Source organism: Numida meleagris, chromosome 3, assembly GCF_002078875.1.
Source record: "Numida meleagris isolate 19003 breed g44 Domestic line chromosome 3, NumMel1.0, whole genome shotgun sequence".
In the NCBI taxonomy this organism is placed as follows: domain Eukaryota; kingdom Metazoa; phylum Chordata; class Aves; order Galliformes; family Numididae; genus Numida; species Numida meleagris.
In genome coordinates this window covers 3,554,323-3,573,800 of record NC_034411.1, presented here as the reverse complement: position 1 = coordinate 3,573,800, position 19,478 = coordinate 3,554,323, and the positions used below count along the sequence as shown (strand labels likewise).

The 19,478-nt window shown below is 43.9% G+C and overlaps 1 protein-coding gene across 11 annotated transcripts in view; it reads left to right on the top strand.

Moving 5' to 3' along the window:
• The window catches only part of KIZ (kizuna centrosomal protein), a 42,174-nt gene continuing 23,163 nt past the window's right edge, over window positions 468-19,478 (top strand). For 7 of the 11 annotated variants that reach the window (XR_002436622.1, XM_021390596.1, XM_021390592.1 and 4 more), the window contains exons 1-7: window positions 468-625; window positions 2,600-2,662; window positions 4,559-4,715; window positions 8,369-8,461; window positions 12,743-13,244; window positions 15,542-15,686; window positions 18,951-19,182. Coding sequence is in view for 10 of the 11 variants with exons in the window: in XM_021390596.1 (XP_021246271.1) it covers window positions 528-625; window positions 2,600-2,662; window positions 4,559-4,715; window positions 8,369-8,461; window positions 12,743-13,244; window positions 15,542-15,686; window positions 18,951-19,182 (1,290 nt within the window). In the remaining variant the exon portion in view is untranslated. Of the gene's footprint in view, window positions 626-861; window positions 1,472-2,599; window positions 2,663-4,558; window positions 4,716-8,368; window positions 8,462-12,742; window positions 13,245-15,541; window positions 15,687-18,950; window positions 19,183-19,478 lie in introns of all 11 variants that reach the window. The other 4 variants (XM_021390595.1, XM_021390594.1, XM_021390593.1 and 1 more) reach the window with 4 other exon arrangements.

Genomic DNA, 19,478 nt, shown 5'->3' with positions numbered 1-19,478 from the left:
TTCCTGCCCTCGGGCAGATCACTTCCCCACAGTGAGGTGTCATCTGCATCGCAGGGGCAGTTGGGGGTCAGGGCTCTGCCCCAGAGGGCGGTGGGCACGGCTCGGGCTGCACAGGGCAGCGGACACAGCCCCAGTGCCGAAACTCAGGGCACACTCAGACAGCGCACTCAGTCGCAGGGTTCCGCTGTGCGGAGCCGGGGGCTGGGCTCGGTCACCCTCGGGGGGCACCACCAGCTCGGTGTGTTCTGTATTTCCACACCCTGTTGTGTGTTTCTACACTGTGTTCTGTGGTTCTACACTCCGCTCAGGGCCAGGAGCAGCATACGCACGTAGGGCCGCAGCCTGCTGCTTTCCATGCCGGCTCCCCCTGCACACGCAGCCGCGCAGCACCACACACCGCACCGCTCCGCTCCCCCCGCGCCCCATCCGCACAGCGCAGCGCGGCGCGGCCTTCCGGGGCGGGGCGGGCGGGCGGCGCGGGGCAGGGCGGGAACCGTCGCGTTGGCCACCGCCGTAAACAGCGCGGCATGAGCGAACCGGGCCGCGCGGCGGCCGAGTCGTGCCCCGGGGTCTCCCCGGCCCGCAGCGAGCAGGTCGGCAGCCTCCTGCGGTGCCTTCGCGACAGGTGAGGGGCCGCCTGTGGGCCGGGACGGGGCCGGGAGTTCCGAGCGTTGGGTTTGGGTGCCGGGGACAAGGCGCGCAGTGGGGCAGAGCGTTTGCCCGCGGTGCTTTACACGTGTCGCGATTACACGGCATTTAATGTTCAGTGGCTGCTGGTGGGAACGGCTGGTGCGCGAGGTGCTGGGGATAAATGGTGAATCCGAGCGCCGTACTCAGCGCCGTGACTAACTCGGCAATTAGCTTCGCTCCTCAGGCGCTGAGCCCAGGTGCCCCCTGCTATGAGTGAGCTGCAGTAAACGCGGGCAGACGGCGGCGTGTCCCGAGCGGACGGCGCACGGCAGAGCTCAACAGTTGGTTTCGTGTCGGATGGGTGCGGACAAACAAGAACGCTTCTCACTTCTGTGGAAGGATTGCGTCGTATCCAAGTGCTTCACGATTCTCTATGTGCTTATCTCAACAGGGTGTCCTCGCGGTAGTACTGTTACTCCTGCATTATGGATGCGGAGCTGAAGCACAAAGGGACTAAGGCCTGGTATCTCAAAAAACATTGGGGTATCTTAGTCCTGCTGGTTTAAATGGGAGGTCAGGGATCAGATATTGCTACAGGTTGATGCCTGGTGAAATGCCAGAGATTAGCCAGGGCTTGTGGTTGAACAGGGAACTTAATTCTGCTTTCAAATCCCAAGCTAACCCTCTTTCTCTCTAGACTGAAGAATCAGGGTTGTTTGAAAACGAGCCACGTGCATCCTGAAGAAGTTCTATTTTTGCCCATTTGAGAAGAAAGTTTATAACTGACCGTTTGCTTTAACCTAATGTGAATGAATCTCGGGCTGAGAGCTTTATTCTTCAGGTAAAAAGGTGATGTAGTAATGGAGTGGCCAAAAATAGCTTCAGTCCTGCTACTGACACTGAGAAACTGCACTAGAATGTCACCATAATCTGGGCAAGCAGTGATGGCTTCCACTTCATTGCCTAAACATTGGAGCACAGCAAAACTCCGCGAGCCTTGCAGTTGGCCCTTTCAGGCATTGATAATGTTGATACTCTGAATTATATACTCAGGTGCTACCTGCGTATCTGCAGGACAGACCGGTGAGTGGGATGCTGGCAAACCACGCTGGGAGAAAGGAAGCAGTCTTTCATGAACTAGCGAGTGCGATGTGCTGCCTGTGGTATTGGAGGGTGAGAAACAGGAGAGACGCCAATGGCATCTGCTGACTTTTACATCCATCAGGATATCGCAGTGTTCTTCATCGAGTCATGAAAATTACTTCTAGAAGTGTAAAAACAAGATCTTGAAATCTGCTTTTGCTTAGCTGTCCATCATGTAAAAGGAAATTGAAAGGATGAGATCCCAGATGAAGCGTGGCTTTTAAATTGCATACATGACACGAAAACATAATCTTGCTTCAGACAGTGGCAGGATCAGATGGGTAAAATGGATGCCTTGATCTCACCGGCTATGGAGGAGGAAGGCTTTCCTTGCTTTCCTCTGTGCAGGGCAGCTGGGAGGAGGTGAACATGTGTGGCTGTGACATGGACTCATTTGTATGGAGCACAGACACATGGAAAAGCATGCCTAGCCTTGTGTGTGCATATGATCTTGTGTATCTGTCCATATCACTCTCACATGTACAGCTGTCCTAGCTAATATGAATTTGCAATCATTTTTTAATTAAAAAAATCTTAAGGAACTTGCTTTGATTGTTGCAGGGTTTGTAATGCAAGTTTACTGGAAGCCCTTGACTTAGCCATTGTTTATTTTTGCTCATGAGATGGTTTCTTGTCTTCAGAAATTGTTTGTGGTTATTAAGTAATATTACTGCTGTTACTCTTTTCTCCTTCTGAAAACAGAGTCTTTTCTTAAGCAGCCTGATCCTCCCCATGGGCACGTGTGATCCCCTATGCCCACGTGTGTTCTGAGAATTTAAATTACGAAATAATTTTGTCTTATCATATATTGTATGTTTTCTTCTAGTGAAACCAGAAGGCTGGAATTGGAAAGAAAACTGATGGAATACAAAAATTCTGATGCATACTTGTAAGCCCGCTTAAAAACTTCTTGGTTATTTTTGTTACAAAGACTCCAGTATCATGTAATGCTTATAGAATGTTACTCACAGGACTTTCATAACTAATTTTATATTCATATTTTAAGTGCAGCATAAGATTCATGCCTTGAAGTTACTGGTGAAATAACAACCTTGTTCTGTTAATTCTGAATGCTGCTATCTTAATAACAACTGATGTGCAAGTGAGTTTTGTGCAACGTTTGTGAAGTCACTGTAGTGTGAAATACAGAAAGTGCTTCCTTCCTAGTGCTTCGTGCTACAGAGTTATCATGTCACAGGATGCCTTCAAGTTTTAGGAGGTATGACAGGACGTTCTAGGTTTTGGTTTTGATTGTGTCTGCATTATCTATTAAATGTAAGTTACTCATATAGTCCTGTAATTTTAAGAGGAAAAAAGCTTAAAAAACCATTTAGTATGCTGGCTGTGCATCTCAGCTAGTTGTTCAGAAACTGAGATGCATTCTCTGGATCAGTTGTATATAACACGGGCCAGGTTATAAGCATTGCTGGTGGCAGCCTTATTGAGAAAGAATAAACCATTAAAATGGCAGACACGTCCTAAATTACCTATTCAACTTAATTTAGTGTGTTTGTTTCTCTTAATAATTGTGTTTATCTCAAAGCTTCTCCCTTTCCCCCCCCCTTTTTATTTTTTTGTACGTGAACCATGAAATTCCTGTCCCAAGCAGCTTAGACAGGAGGGGAGCAGTTTCTAGAACTGATAGCTCTCCAGTGAGCATATGAGCATTAAAGATCCTAGCTCTCCTATATCCTGTGTAGTTCTGAGGGGGTTTCAAGCTTGAGAAGTATTGAAACATAAATCTATTTTTAAAAGAAAATACTATGAAAGGGGCATGTTGTTTCTTTGAAACAGTGACTGTGGTGTCTGGATGGATGGAAGTCTCCTAAGATGCTGGGAAGGGCATCTGGAATTCTAGAGAGGAGCAGAATTTCAGGCATTCTTATTTATAGTGTTTTGGGGCCTTTTTTTTTTTTTGTTTCTTTTCCTCAAATGAGTTTTGTAAACTCATAGAAGTAGCTTTTCAATTTCAGCTCAAATGAACGATGGGTAGGTGCAATCATGGCTGAATCCCTTAGGGACCCCTCTTGGGAAAGAGGGCCTTTAGATTAAAACATCAAAATGTAAATGCAAGAAAAAAGTAAGTCTGAGCAGGTGGGGCTATGTAAGGTGCTTTATTTCCCGAGTTTTCTTAAATTTATTTTAATCCAATCTAGATGCAAACTCACAACCAGTTTAAGATGAACTGTAGGCAGATTGAGTCTGAAGGAGATGATCCTGGCTGCTCCTGCTTCACCCTTTCCCTTTGTTGATGCTAATACTCATCCAGCTGCCTTTTAATCAGACAAGAAAATAGGCCTGGCTGAAGGTGAATCTGTTTTAGTTTGGGTGGGTGAGAAATGATGTAAGTGGATTTTTGTCTGGATTGCCCTTGGCCTAATTTGCTGTGTGGGTGCAGCGCAGGTAGCATTGGCACAGTGAATGAAAGGAAGGCTTGGAGTGAGGTGCCCCTTCTGGTGCAGCATGGGTTTAGGTTGGCTTAAGGTTGGCAGCCTTAATTCACAGTTCGACGCACAGTATGCATTCTTCTAAATACCACTTTCATTTCAGAAGTGCATTATGTGAAAACAAATGTATGAAAATTCAGCTATATATTTATCCTTTTGAACAGCGAAAGTCACGTTTAAACATTAGGTTACACAACTTGTTGTATAATGCAGCTTTGAACAGTTGAGCAGCTCCTGTGCCAGAGTTAGTATGTATGTGTCTGAGGAAAAGTGGTTGTAACGGATGTGTTGGTTTTAATTTTCTACTCTTTAAATACAGTTTCTTTTTCCCCCTGTAGAATGAAACTAAAATATGTGAAGCTGAAAAAATACTTGGAAGAAGTAGACGAACGACAGAAAAGAGCTCTTCTACGAAATCAGACGTTCTTAAATGAATTCAACCAGTTGGAAGCTCGCATGAAAGCTTCAAGTTTGGAGCTGATTGAGAAGATGGAAGTAACTTTCTAGAAGACTTGCTAATATAGTACTTGCTATTCCTACAGGGGTTGCTAAACTGGTTTTGTCTATTTTGCACATTCATCCCATATTTTAGAGTGCTCTAAGTGGCAATGTTTGGGAATTGTCACTAGCATTATCTAGGTTAGGACAGGAAAAGGACTTGAGTTGTAACATTTTCATAAAGGCTGTGTTATAAAAGCCTCAGTAAAATATAATTTTATTACTTAAAAGGTCCTAATACATTTCCTTGACGTTATTTCAGGGCATGTTTCTAATCTTGCTGGTGTTTTTGCCCTAAGTACCCATAGCTAGTCTTGCTCCTGCTTATCGCAGAGGTGTCACTGACTAACTCCTGTTAAAACAAATCACTATGTTTGAACTGTTTGGACTAAAGCAGATCTACAATGAGTCGCTATTGGTTCTATTTACTAAACAGTTAAGTGGCAATACTTAAATAGTGGTAAGCAAAACAGCTTCTTCCAGCAAACTGTTGCACTGCTCAGGTCTTTTGACAGTTTTGTACATAAGCAGATTTGATTCATTCACTTCTAGAGCTGAAAAGTGTTGAACTTTTTTCTGGGTTGGTGAAGTAAAATTCAAGGAGTGTTTCATCACCTTATGTAATTGAAATATGAATATTTTGTGTCACTTTACTATGGAATAATATGGGATGTTGCTTGTTAATATGGCTTGGAAGCGATCTTTGATTTAAAAAAAGTAGAACAATATGCCGTTGATGGAGGAGTCAGATTTTGGAGAGCTAAAAGGAAAGACATTTCACTTGGAAAGAAGTATTTTTCTATCTGCTTGCTAAGAGAAGTAGCATTCCTTAGAAGTATTTGGCAGGGGTGTTTATGTAACTGTAGCTCTTTTTTTTTTTTTTTTTTTTTTAAACTTGTTGAAATAAAGGAGGAGAGGAAACAAGTTAGGTGAGGTGTTTTAAGCCCCTGTTTGATGCTGGCACAATACTGTGTGGCTGTCTACGATTCAGTTGTGATTACTTTTCTTCTCTGAAGTGCAGTTTGAATTAAAACTGAAACAACCTTATCCTGGTATACTGTTTTCCTCCTTTTCCCATTCGGGGATCCATGCAGCTTCTCATGAGATAGCAGAACATAGACTACAATCCTTTTAAAAGGGGCTATTTAAAAAGCCTGTGTTCAGATTGCACTAGCACACCTTCCTTTAAATATTCTTTGAAACTTCTCTTAATATTTTCCAAAAACACTCGGAAACACTGTTAGAGCTCAACCTGAAGTAGGGATGTAGCAGCAGCAGCAGCGTGCTTTATTTTTTCTTCTTACTGTCTGGTTTGGCTTTCACTCATTGCATTGCAGCAAAGGGAAGAAAGCCTGTGTATGCAGTTCTTAGCAAAGTTCATTTCAATAGATTAATGCACAGCTTGAAATGTGAGTCTGTTCTTTCTAAAAATCTTTAATCTTATATTGATATTAATGTTAATGGAGTGTTTATTCCTCTTTGAATCCTTACAAGCTTTGTCATGTCAGTATAACGTGATAAATGCTTTAAATAGACTTTGTACTGTGGTTAAAAAAATATATTGTTTTTAAGTTAGTTGTCTCTGATTTCAGGAAACCTTGTTTTTGCATTAAGTAGAATGAGTAGTTGGCCCACGTTAGTCGTAATGCAATATATTAACCCTGCCCTCCACTGCTCATCTTAAAGTAAATAGCCCCAATCTCTTTTCTCTCTTCATGTAGAAGATTTTTATGGTTGCAATAATTTTTGATGCTTCTTCTGGAATGCCTTTAGAGAAGGGGTGATGAGAACTTTTTGTGCTGATTAACACACCTTTAAAACACCAATGGGTTTGCACTTAGGTTTCTGGTTCAAAAGGTTGCTTTTGTGTCATCATTGACTTCAGTGTACAGAACAGGTGACCTGGGGCTGTGATAGCTGCCCTCCTTGCTGCTGGAAGTAAGGAAGCTCCCTGAAGATGTAGCTCTGTCCCGTGGTGCTGATTGATTTCCACTCCTAAACCAGTCAGGCAGCCACATCCCATGGCTGCGTACCACACTCATAACTTCCTTGCGCTGCTACATCCCAGCCAGTGCCTGCTAACTTTCTTTTTAAGCCTGTTGGGTACGGTGACGTTTGCAGAACAACTTTTCCTAGCTTCAGCTTAGAAATGTATAGTTCAGAGCCCATTCCTGATGTGGGCATGTGAGTCCTCTGTGCTGCTTTTTGCTGAGGCTGGGGATATCTTGATGCTAGATTTTCTTTCCTTTCTATTTTTCTCCTTCTTGAGCAGCCCTAATGCATGGTAGTTTGCCTTTCCCTCTGCAGTAGGTTGTTGTAATGCGTTGGTATGAGTCCCAGTTGTGCCCTGGGCTGGCCTACATGCCGTGTTTTCATTCATTGCTTCCATTTTGATGTTTCTGTGCCATCTATTTTATTTTTTTCTGGCTTAGACTTATTTTTTTCCTGAGATATTGGACAAAGCACAGATTACATACCTTCTATGTCGCAGTTATGAAAAGCCCTCTCGTTGTGGATTATTTAAGAATTATGAAGCATGTAATCATTTAATCTATTATGGAAGTGCACTGACAGAAATTACCTTTTTTTTTGGTGTTAGAGAATGCTCTTTATGATTGCTTTACCATGACTATTTCCACAATTTATTATGTACTGTAGCTGGGAAAAAAAAACAACTTGGTTTTAAGAGATTTGGTGACTACTTTTTCCCATTTGTGTGTCTGCAGTTGGTTCAGTAATTTTTGGGAGTCTGTGTAAAATCACGTAATCTTTCAGGAAAATCCAGTCGTTATATTTGAGTCTCTTTTGAGCATCTTTAGTTCTTTTGTGATTAATTTCTGTTTCTTAAAAGTTAGTGTTTTCGGTTTTATGAGCAGCCCCTATTACCTGGAAAGTAAGGCTTGCTGAGTGCACAGTTGGAATGAAGTGCAGGGCTGGCTAAGTTAATTGTTCTAAAGATTTATCTTCATGCATATTACCTGATGCAGAATAGGCACTGAAGTGCTTTCATTCAGTACCAGTGTAACTTGTTATTGGTGTTTACAATTACAAACAAACAGGATTAATTATAGGTGCTGCATGTGCCTGGCTTTTAAGCAGTAGTCTTACTATGAAGGCATTACATGTGGTCAATTAAACAATGTAGTGGAGGTGAGGACGTTTTGTGCAGTTGTTTGTTAGTAACACTAGAGCAAGTTGCCTTTCATGCTGGGTTGCTCTTCATAACATCTGCCATATATTTTTCCTTAAAATAGCTCCATGAGTTGCAAGATGATGTACACAACACGCATTCTGAATTTCACTTAATTCCAAAGCAGTGGAGTCATCTTGATAAGGCAGAAATATTTTGATGTACTCAATCAGAACTTGGCTTTGTAACATTTGAGTCAACAAGGTATTACTATTTTGTAGACTTCTAGATGAGTGAATAGTTGTATGCTATCTCCAGCAGTTAGTTATTTATTTATAAGCCATGTCATTTGTTCAGGGGAGTGAAAAAATTCAGGGAAAATGGTGTCTCTAGCTTTTTAAACAAAGACCAAGTGAAAAAGGAAACATCTACAAGTACGCAATTAGCAAAGTGATATTTGCTCATTTATGGTTTGTTCTTTTGGCCTTCAAGTTAATGTCATGGATTTGTTCCCATTTAGGTATGGTATGGAAGAGAAATTAAAAGTGGGCTATCGTTTCAAGAGGGTGACTTGTCGGCACGGGGTGACAAGGAAGAAGCATACAACAAGCAGGTAATGTGGTGGGGGCAGGGGGGGATAAAAATGTGTCTTATTCCTGTGATGTTCTTTCCACTGAGCGACTGTGTTAAGAGGCAGACGCTGCTAAGCAGTCTTTACGTGGGGATTTTGTGTTGTCAGCTGTAGTGTGAAATATTGTTTAGAGCCCAAGTGAAGTAGAGGACCTGGGTAAAAAGTGCAATTATTTCAATCAAAGAGCTAGAATTAAAAAGGAAGGAGAACTCTAAGCGTTTATAGTTGTCTTTGTGTTGGTTTTTGTGATTTCTGTGCTGAATAATGTGAAAAAGGTATTGACCAAGCAGGAAATGTTCTTAATGAACAGTAATTTAAAAAATGCAGCTATTGATTCTCATGGTGTATTTATAATTTTGTGTTTTGACCTTTTCTCAGAAGAAGCAAAAAGAGATTGCCTATCTAAGTAACAGACAAAAAGACTGACAAGGAATACTTAAATATATTCTGCTATATATCTGCAGTAATGCAGGCTTCTAATCCCTCCTTCTATCTCCATATAAATGATACAGTTCAAGACCATAGCTGTTTTCTTCACTAAAAGCAGCAAAGCTCTTTTAGATGAAATGTCTAAAAACATCTTGTAATAACTTGGAGCATGCTGGCAAGAGTAGTCACTTGTGACTATGTGTGAAACCCCCTCAGCTAGTCGATATTGTAATAAGCAAAAATGGTAGCATCACTCCATTATTCAGAAAAGCCAACAGCATGCTTGTCCCTTAGGCTACAGCATTCATTAAGAAAAGCTTACTGGGCTGAAAGCTGGAAACAGATGATAACGGGATATGATTTTCATATTTAATGCATTCCTTGGAAGAGTATGTGTGCTGCAGATTGATAGAAGAATCAACTGCTACTTTACTAAAAGACTTTCTAGTTTGCCCTATAGCTACCGATGGAATCATTCAGCCAAGAAATTAACTTTTTCTCCTTTTACCTGCTTTATATATCTGCTAAGCAGGCTGCCTGGCTGCCAGTAAATGTTATTATGCAGTTAAATGTTTGGTATTTAAGACTCTTATCAGAAAAGAAACAGAGGCCACACTATTTTGTTTTTATAGTAGGAGGAAGGTTTTTGGTTTTCTTTCTTCAGTGCATTAGCAGTCGTTAATCTGAGTTTATAGGAAGTTTTCCCCATAGATTAAAAAGTTAAAAACCTTGAATTTAGAGCATTCTTTAAACTGTAATATACAAAGCAATGAACCCGAGCAACCTTGACCTATATAGGCAGGCCTCCAGCAGTTTGTGAATTAGGTTTGTAATTCAGACAAGTGAAAAGGTGAGTTTAGTTTGGAATACTGGATTCTACAATTAAAAGTGATTGGTACAGGAGATCCAATTTCTAACCTATAGAAAAGTCGTTTTCACGTCGATGCTAGAACATCAAAGGATGACAGTGCAACTTAGATTTTGAAAGTATTTTGGACAGTACAAGAACTTGGTACGTACCCAAATACATACATTGAATTACAAGAATCTTGTTTGTGAACTCTTTCTTCCCTCTCCGCTTCTTATCTCCATTCTTAAGTGTGAAGGTAACTTCAAGTAGATAGCTCAACTCATGAGAAGGTGATGATGCTCAAAGTCTCTGTGCAGCATGTGTCGGGTGCGTTAGAGACCGATATGGGCAATAATAGAACCAATTTTCTAGAGAAGGTCAGGACCTCTGTGCCCCTAAAGCACCAGTGTGAATAGCTTGTACTTCTCTGAGTTGTTGGGTATACATGCTTCTGGATTCTAATTTTTGGGGGGGATTTTTAAGCTCAGAAATTGTATACCCAAACAGTGGTCATACAGAAAACCTCAGTTCTCCTTGAAAAGGACTTGAGCACCTGTATTTTGAAGCCCCGTGTAATGGCAGCCCTATGTTACATATTCTAGGAGAGGTCCTGTATTGGGGGAGGTCCTTGGCTGAAAGATGGGTATAATTTGGGGTTCTGAAATCCTTGTGCAGAGAAGTCCAATTTCAAATTTCAAATGTTTTCTTGAAATTGTTGGTCCTGTGCATCTTGGGAATGCCGTGTCCTTTGGGTGTTGGGCATAGGACCCCTCCCAGGAATACCCGAGTGGCTGAGCATCCTTCTCTAGGGCAGGGGTGCAACCAGATGAGAGCAGTGCTTAGACTCTGGAAGAGGCAGGCTTCTAGCTCAGCTTCACTTTGCTTGCTTAGGTAGTCACTGCCAGGCAGAAGCACTACCTTCTTACACGTACTGATGGGAGGGGTTTTTTAATCATCTTTATTCTCTTCAAAGTACTTTAATAATAATAAAAAAGGCTGTTAGTGGAGGAACAAGTGGGGAGCCTGCCTGTTCCCTCCTCTCCACAGTCAAAAAGAGGACTATAAGTGTGCTTTGTGAGAGATTTCATTTAGCTCCTAGCTGGAGTGACACGAAACGGATAGTTTTGTTCACTGTTTTAGGTAGGTCATCTACACGTTTTGCTTTTGGTGGTAAAAGCTGTACCTAGGCCAGCTTTATCTGTTATACAGTTGCTCCAAGGACACAAAGGCAGTGAAGAGTTGTTTTTTTTTCCTGTAAACAAGAAGGAGCCTGCTGGAGATGTACTTCTGCTAAAGCTCTGTAAAGCACTTGTACCTGATTGAATTGCATTTGTTTTGGAACACTAAACTCAGGAGCTGCTAAATCCACACAATACCTGCTAGATGTGTTTCAAAGCAGCAAGTCCAAGCCCCCTGAAGTAATTAGGAGGAATCCAAGAGCAGTGGTGATAGAATAAGCTGTGAACTTGATCTCAGTAGCAAACCTTTACTTCTTAAAATAACTTCATGGCTTTTTGTTCTGCTTCTTGTTAGGTGGAATTTGATCTTTTTAATGAAACGGACGCACACTAGACAAGATGCTTTTGTTTCCTTTAAGCTGGGCTTGGCAGCTGACTTTGTGTGGTAGGAGGAGGTCAGCCAACAAGAGAGAGGAGAGGGGTGTGGAGGTGACTGCAAATTGCCCTGCCGTGATTTGGAGCTGAAAAGCAACCTGTGCTTAGTGTTAACAATGGCATTGTGGTAGCTAATTTTGGCTTTGCATAAACTGGCAGTGACCTTCTGGTAGTGGTAGCAATTCTTTCTAAGTTTTTTTTTTTCTGGTTGAGTAAGCCTTCAAAGAGTAAAAAAAAGCAAGCGTTAAGACACAGGAATGTGGAAGTGGAGTGTTTATAGTGTTGGAACGATTTTTCTGCAAGTTCAGCAGAGTTCTTGGGTGAAGGTGTCGTTTGAAATGTTTCTACGTGGTGCCCAAAGTTGTCTTGTGGGAAATACGATTCCATCTACATGTTAGCTCAGTTGTTCTTCCTGTTTGGTGTGGGTTAGCTGGAGGAAAGAACAGAAGGCAAAGAAGGCAGTGAATCAAGTTGTCTGGTTGTGGGTTGTTTTGTTTTTTTGCCTCAGTTTTCCCTGCTATGTTAACATGCAGTGAGCAGAGCTGGATATATAGACAAGTGATGGCAGATGGAGACTTCAGATTCTCTGGGGACCCCTCCTTATCCTGTCACCTTCTTAAGAAGACCCATCTCTGCCATGCTGCATGCCCAAGAACTTCTCTTGCTGATGCTGGTCAGAGCAGAGTGCTCCTCCGTAGAGAGAGGTCCCACCGCCTGTAGCATTGCTGGGCAAGACACAAGTGGAAAACAAAGTCAAATTCTGCGGCATACTGAGTGGTGGAGCTTGGGTTGGCCAAGGAGAGTGGCTCTTGGTGGCCATGGCTGCACTCAGTGACCGGCCCTGCAGGATGACAAAGGGCTAGGAGTAGTGTCAGAGGTGGGATATGGGATTCCAGCAGCAGCTCTGCAGCTGGTCCAACAGAAGGGTGTCATTTTGTAATGAAGTGCCAACTTGCTGGCAGCTGACACTATTCCTGCAGTGTGGGAGATGACGCTCATCAACTAATGGTAGTATTGGCCATATTGAAGGATTATTTTTTTGGCAGATACTTTCAATGAGTTGTTCTTAGTTTCAGATGTGATGGGGTAACCTGTACCGGATGTATTGGGCTCCACCTTAGCTGATCTCTAGCAGGAACAGCTGGCAAATTGGGCTGTAGCTTTTTGCAGAAAGAACTTTCACTATTTCCATTTTCTTTAGAGCAAGTGGACAAAAGAATGTGTTTTCTATGAAGCAGACTAATACTATAGAAAAAGCTGAAGCTGCGTGCAGCGTTTCCCTTCAGAAACTAGCACACAATCCTCAAGAAGCTTCATGTGCAGCATGCTACCTGTTTGATTCTTTAACCATCTTGCACCTGTGTCTTCCAGGTGCCTCAGGCTGCGAGGCAGGCAGGAATTCATGCCAAGACAGCTGTGTCCAGAAGCTTGCATCAGCCAGTGCCATTCTTCATGAGCCACTGCACGTCTGCCTGCAGTATGCAGCAGGACCAGCCCGCTGCCCGCTCTGGCAGGCTGACAACCTTGCAGGGTGACGAGGCAGACGGGCATCTCGCACGAGCTGGCAGTGACATACAGCGTGCTGATAAGCCTGATGAACGAGATGGCAAGTCAGATGTCCCCATGGGGGAGAAGATGCCCATCAAAGACAGCAGCTTGCACAGCAGTCTTCTGAATGTTACAGAACACAAAAATCCCACTGAACTCTGCTTAGCATTACCTGATGGAGGAAGTGTGCAGAGCCGGACCGCAGACTTAGCAAGTGGCACATCAGTGGAGGAGGAGGTGACCCACAAGCACCTGGTAGCAAGTGCAAAAGAAGTCTGTGAGCAGCCTGTCCTCTTGGCACCTATCCCTGAGCCCAGCATCTCTGGTATGTGGAACCTCTGCCCCACTGTGCTGCAGCACATGCATCCCAAACACATACATGCACACAGCTGCTGGGTTTTTTCCTGCAACTCTTATACTTTGGTTGAAGCACAGTAGAACTCTCATTTATTTCTTCTTTTGTTGTTCTTTTTCTCCTTTTTTTTCGTGGTTGTTTCCTCCTAGGCTTTTCGTCAAAGGCTCACCAGGGATGAAGGCTGCTGGATTTTCATTCCTCAGCTGGGGTATTTTGACGCTCCTGCTCTTTGCTCACCCCTGACAGCAGGGTGCCTGCTGAGTATCCCCTGCTCCATCCTCAGGGTCTGAGCTTCTTTTTGCTTTTCAGCCTGAGCAGACTAAAGCGCGGAAGAGGAGGAGGAGGAGGATGGGGATGTGCAAAGCAAAAACTAGGAGCGAGCAGCTGAACTTGGGCCTTTTGCACTGGTGCCAGTCCTTCTGTAGTGCCTCTTACGAGGCTGCCTTGTCCTGGCAGCCTGCTTAAGATAGACCCCAAATTTGAGAGAGGTCCTGCTGAGTGCTGTCTGCCGTACTGGATGATTCTTCTGTGAAATAAAGCTTCGTCCCTCATTCTTCCAGGGCATGCTGCTCTTCTAGTTGATGTGAGGCTTGGCCAAGTCTAACTTGAGAGCTTAAGGAAAGTGAAGATCTCTTCACTGCTGTGCCTGCAGTTGTCTTGAAGTTGTTTGAGCCTGTTTTTAAGAGGTTTAATGTCAACTTGCTTTGCTGGCAGAATAGGCAACTTCTATTTTGGATTGATTTCCTTCTTCAAATACTTATTCAGAATAGTTCACTTCTGAAAATGGGATTTGGAAACGTAGACCGAGAATCAGCACTTCCGCATAGGAGACTGGATTAACTATTACTTGTTCTGACTTGCTCCCAGCTTTCCTGAGGGATGTGATGCTTGTTCTCCAGCTGGGATGCACATGTAGGGGAACAGAAGGGTGCACTTAAAGGCTGCTTCCCACCGTCTCACCTTTTCTTTTGCCATCATGGCAAAATGCGTTCTCTCCTGCTTTACTTTGAAGTAATCTAACAGACTCGTTCTGGAAATCACAGTGTCAAAGATTTGTCTCTAAGTAACTGTTTCTTCCTTTTGTGGGTTTGTTTTTTTTTCCTTTAAGACCTAGCAGAAATATCCTCTCCTGCCCTGCCAGTTGATGTAGCAATTTCCAGCTTTTAAGTTTTCCAAGCTACGTAGAAAATGCTAAAATTGAGCTTTTCCTAATGGAACTAGTGGCAACTGTAATATGAAGGGACTTCTATCCTGTAATGATCATGGTTTAATTTATAGTCAATAGCTGGCGTCTCCACCAGGTGATCTTCTGTGGATTTATTTTTTCTCTTAATTATATTTTTAATTATTTTTTTCCATTTCCTTATCCATTCCCAAATAAGTTCTTTCCTCTTGTTTTCTTTCATCTGACACGCTTCCATGTCACCGCTGTCAGGCTTTGTGTGGGGACAGAATGTCCTGGAGTAAGCTGCCACTTGTCACAGCCCTCAAGAACTGGGGCCTCAGGGAACCCATGTCTGAGCTGAGCAGACGTGCTGGGTGCTATACCGTTAGCTGTGAATACACATGTGGGTTTCATTCAAACCCATGGGGAATTTTATGGAAAACTGAAAATTTCTGTGGTAATGCTAATTTATTACTGCAATAGTTGGTCCATTTAATTTTTGTCATTTAAAGAAAAGGTATTATTATTGGGCACAATTCAGCTCGATACCCTTCTTTTTTAGAGAGGGTAACTAATGTGCTGAATTTAAAAGCCACTGAGGCATGCATTTCTTCTGCAAGATTTAGAAGATGTGTGAGAAGGAAGACTCTCCAGGTGTATTTCACCTCCCTCTGTCCCCCACCCACTCCCCCCAGCATAGGGAAACCTTCCTGAAGCCTTATCCTAAAAAAGCTTTTTCAGGCTTGTCTGTTTCATTGCTTCTCCTGAGGCAATTTGGGGAGGTAGGAGATGATTTTGGGGTAGTGATTTTTACATGGCAGGGTTTGTGTTGGCTGGTGCTGAGCTCTGGTTGCAAACCCAAGCTTGGGAGCATGGCCAGGGTCTGCCTGAACTCCCCCTTGCGAGGGAAGCGCAGAAGGACATGGAATGTTGGGAGGGGGCATGGAAAGCCTGATGCAATCCCAGAGCAGAGGGATGCTCACTCCCACCCGTGAGGTGGGAGAGCGCACTAAGTAGCTCATCCTGGCTTAATTCCATACGTCACAACTTACTGATTCTGCTAATATTTTGGGAGTCATTTTGTTGTTACTTGTTTTTGCAGGACCCCAGCGTAACCTGAACACCCAGCGGGCAGCGAGCCAGGACAGCAGCAGCAGCAGCACCCACCCAGCAGAGAACTCCTCTTTGCAGCCACCCAGCTGCTGTGCAGCAGAGGATGAGCCCTTGGGCAGCCCAGTGCCTGATGGGTATGTCCTCGGTTCTTCCTATATTTGTGTTCACGTTGTGTTAGGTACTGATTTCAGCGTCAGTCCCTATTTTAATAGATGCCAGTTGAGCAGTTCCTAATGGCCACCAATATACACTTGTGCAACTTTATCATTTCACGTTTGCATTGGGCTGCTTGCTATGGAAACATCATCTAATTTACATCTAAATAGCTTACACACGGTTTTTCTTTTGCATGACACCTGTTAATCATAACATTTTGTAGGGAAGTTGCACAGAGTACTTGTCTTTGCTGGAGAAGTTGTAGCTGAGCGGTGGTAATTTAACCTTTTGTTCTCTCCCTGTGGATGCTAGTGATGCCTAGCTGTTCATGAGCTGACAAAAATACTGTGCAGTGCTCCTGAAGCCAGCTAAATTATAAGAAAGGTTTTACTGTTCGCTTTATCTCTGGAGCATGACTAAAACCAGAATGGGAGTATCTCCTCTCACATCATGCTAAGCTGAATACCTCACTTTCTTAAGGCCATGAAAGTGTGATCTCCACTGCTATGTGTATCTGCAGAAGAGATACAAATTTAAATTTGTTTCAATGGAAAACTGAAATGCAGATAAAGTTACAGAAATGGCAGGCATGCAAGATGCCAAGGAGCGATACGTAGCCTCTCTGTTGCTGAGTTGCTAACAAGTTCTTTTAAAGTCCGTCGTTCTAACGCACTTGAAATTCAGTGTGTGTGCCTGAGTCTTGCAAAGTAATTCGTGAGCTGGAAGTCTTGAGAAGTTTCCAAGCAATTAGAGTGTGGGCTTCACTTATATATACTGCTATGGAGGCAGTTTTGATGTTGTAGCTCACTCAATAACAAGCAAAATCTGTGTTGCATATCAGGGAGTCCCAGGTTTTTGGAGAAAGTGCCTTACTTCAGAGACATCATTGTAACAAGGTCTTTTTTGAGGCTTAAGAAAAAGAAGCTGGCTTTTTTTTTTTCCCATGGTAAGTGTTTGCATGTTGTATTTTACCACAGGGCAAGTGGTTTTTTTGCTGTTGTTTTTTTTTTTTTTTTAGCTGAGTTTCAGCCTGCCTTTTGCAGCTGGAGAAGCGCTAATCCTGATAACACTGTCAGGTTGCTAACCAAGGAGAGGCAATGCTGCAGGGAAAGGTCACTCCATGCAGGCTGTGAGGCTCCAGCTCCTGGTGGGGCGATGCCACTTTGCTATCGCAGTTAATGAAAATGGTGGCTGAGCCAAAGCCCATTTGTGCCTCAGGGCATCTCCACACCCTGCACTGCATCCACAGAGCTCGATGGGATGCTGGTCCTGCGGGGCCGCTTGCCCTTTGCCTCACCCCTCCGGTGGGCTCCGTCCTTTTGGCATTCCTCAGGGTACCCTGCCCTTTATTCCAGGGCTTAAAAATGGAGGGGGAAAGGGTCTCTGGGAATTAGCACGCGGAAAGATGATGACTATTTTAAGGCCGGTGTTGAAGGGGTGGAAAAAGGCAGAGCTTATGCCTGTGCTGCTTCAGCTGCATTGAAGAGGACTTAGCACAGATGGATTGTGCATTACAAAATGTAACACATAATTCAAGCTGTCAGCTTAATCAGACTGTTTCCAGGAAGCAACCTGTAAAAGAGAAGGACCTCTTGTTTGCTGACCTCTGATCCGTAGCCTGCTGCAGATTGTCATACATTTTGTTTTTCTTTATGCTGGTGTCCCTTCCTTCCCCTTCCCTTTTTATTATTGTATCCCTCTCGAGTGGCACCCTGGAAGGACCACCCAGGGGGAGGGAAACAATAGGAAATGAGCCGGCCTCTGAAATACAGGTTTTGTAAGACTTTGGGGGGAAGAAAAAGCACTGTTTAACTGTGTATGCGATCTCCCTGGTATTGTTTAGCTGATCAAATGTCTAGGAGACTCCGCTCAATGCAGAGCAGCTCTCGCTTAATTGTTGGCTGTTGCCAAACAGACCAATAGAGAGCAAAACTTCTGCTGTATCTTAATGTAATTAAAAAATAGTGCAAAGAGCTTTTAGTTGGTAGCTGTCGGCTTCTGCATGAAAACCTGGGCATGCAGCCGGGCTCCCTGGGGGTTGCTGGAGGCCTGAGTTGGAAACTGCTGCACAACACGGGCAGATATACCCTTGAGAAGGCTTAGTCTGCTTTGCTTCACTGCTGAAGTCTGCACTTCGGTCGTTGTGGAGGTGCACATTCAAGAAAACCTCTCTGAGGTCCTGCTGTGTCCCAGTGTGGAGCACTCCTGCTCTCAGGGCTTTGGTTTTTCCCTGCTGGGAAGGGTCCTGCAGAGCTCAGCATCAGGTTGGATCCAGCTCCACTGTGCTCATGTCCTGAGCAGCTGATGGGGAAATGCTGCAGGGAATGCAGGGAGAAAAAAGATGTTTGGCCATCTAAGGAAAAGAACAAGTTTTAGGACAATGTAAGAAGCCTTTCCCAGTCTTGTTTGCTCATGTGCTCAGTATAGTACATATGGAGGGAAAAAAAAAAAAAGGCAAAATCCTGATCCCTCTCTTACTGCTTGCAACCATTTGAAACCTCCTTGTGATTTGCAGCATCGTTTCACTAACCATTTTTCTGATGCATTCATGATTTTTTGGCATATTCTGTTTGACTTTGAAATATTCGGTTTCCCAACAGCTGGAGAGAAACGGCTGGGGATACAAGAGTTGCCTGGCTCCTCAGCTGGGAATAGGGAGTATGTGTAGAAAAGACTTCAGTCTTAAAAAACAAAGAAGTCTGTGGGTTGCTTTGTTATGTTTTTTTTTCTTTTTTCCATTTGTTTGTTTCTCTAAATCAGGATTTACAGTGAAGTTGATGCTAGGTGCTGCCAACAAGGTGCTGCTTGTTCCTAAATTTATCACTTTTTGCAGCCCTGCTCTTTGCATATGCAGTAAATTCTTATTTCCAAGAGGGAGAGCATTCACTTAGTGGCTGATAATGCTTTGCTGGGGTACAGAGTAACAACTGGAAAAATAATATATTTGAGGCAAAAGAGCAAAAAAGTCATCAAACCCCCTTACGTTAACAAAAGCTGGACCAGGTTACCCTGGCTGTCACTCCATGGCACAGTTCTCCTAATTGCACAAGCTGGGAAGGGCTTTGTAGTTCTGCTTAAAATTAGATTTCAGACTCCTTAAGCTAGGGTTCCCATAAGGACCTAGTTGTTGGAGGATTTTGTGGGAGAACTGAGGAAGGGCCTACAGGTGGACTTGACTGCCATACCTATTCTGGCTTTCTCTCTGGGCTTTACATAAACTTCTTGCCTGCTTTATTTTGCAGCTCCTGTAGCCAGGATGGCAGTCTGAAGGAAGACCTGGAGGCCTGTGAGGCAGCTGTCCTCCATAAGCTCCCCAGGGCCAAGCCAGGCCAGCAGTGGGATATGGCCACACTACAGGCCTCACTGAACAGCCATACTGCCTTCCTGGAGGAGCATGACCACCTGCTCACTGAGGAGCTGGCCGCTGTGTTCCACAGCCCACTGGATTCGGGCAAGGAGGCACTGGGAAGCCAGGTCAGTTTTGAGGGTGCAGGAAGCCTCTGTGTTGAAGTGTCCTGAGGCTTTCCAGTGTGTTTGGTAAGTCAGAATTATTATGGTTGGAGAAGACCACGAAGATCATCTAGCCCAATCCCAGCTTCCCCCCACCGTGCCCACCGACCACGTCCTTCAGTGCCACATCCCCTCAGCTCTGGAACACCCCGAGGACGGTGACCCCACCACTCCCTGGGCAGCCTCTGCCAGTGCCTCACCGCTCTGTCTCAGAAGGAATTGTTCCTAACACCCAACCTGAACCTCCCCTGGCACAACGT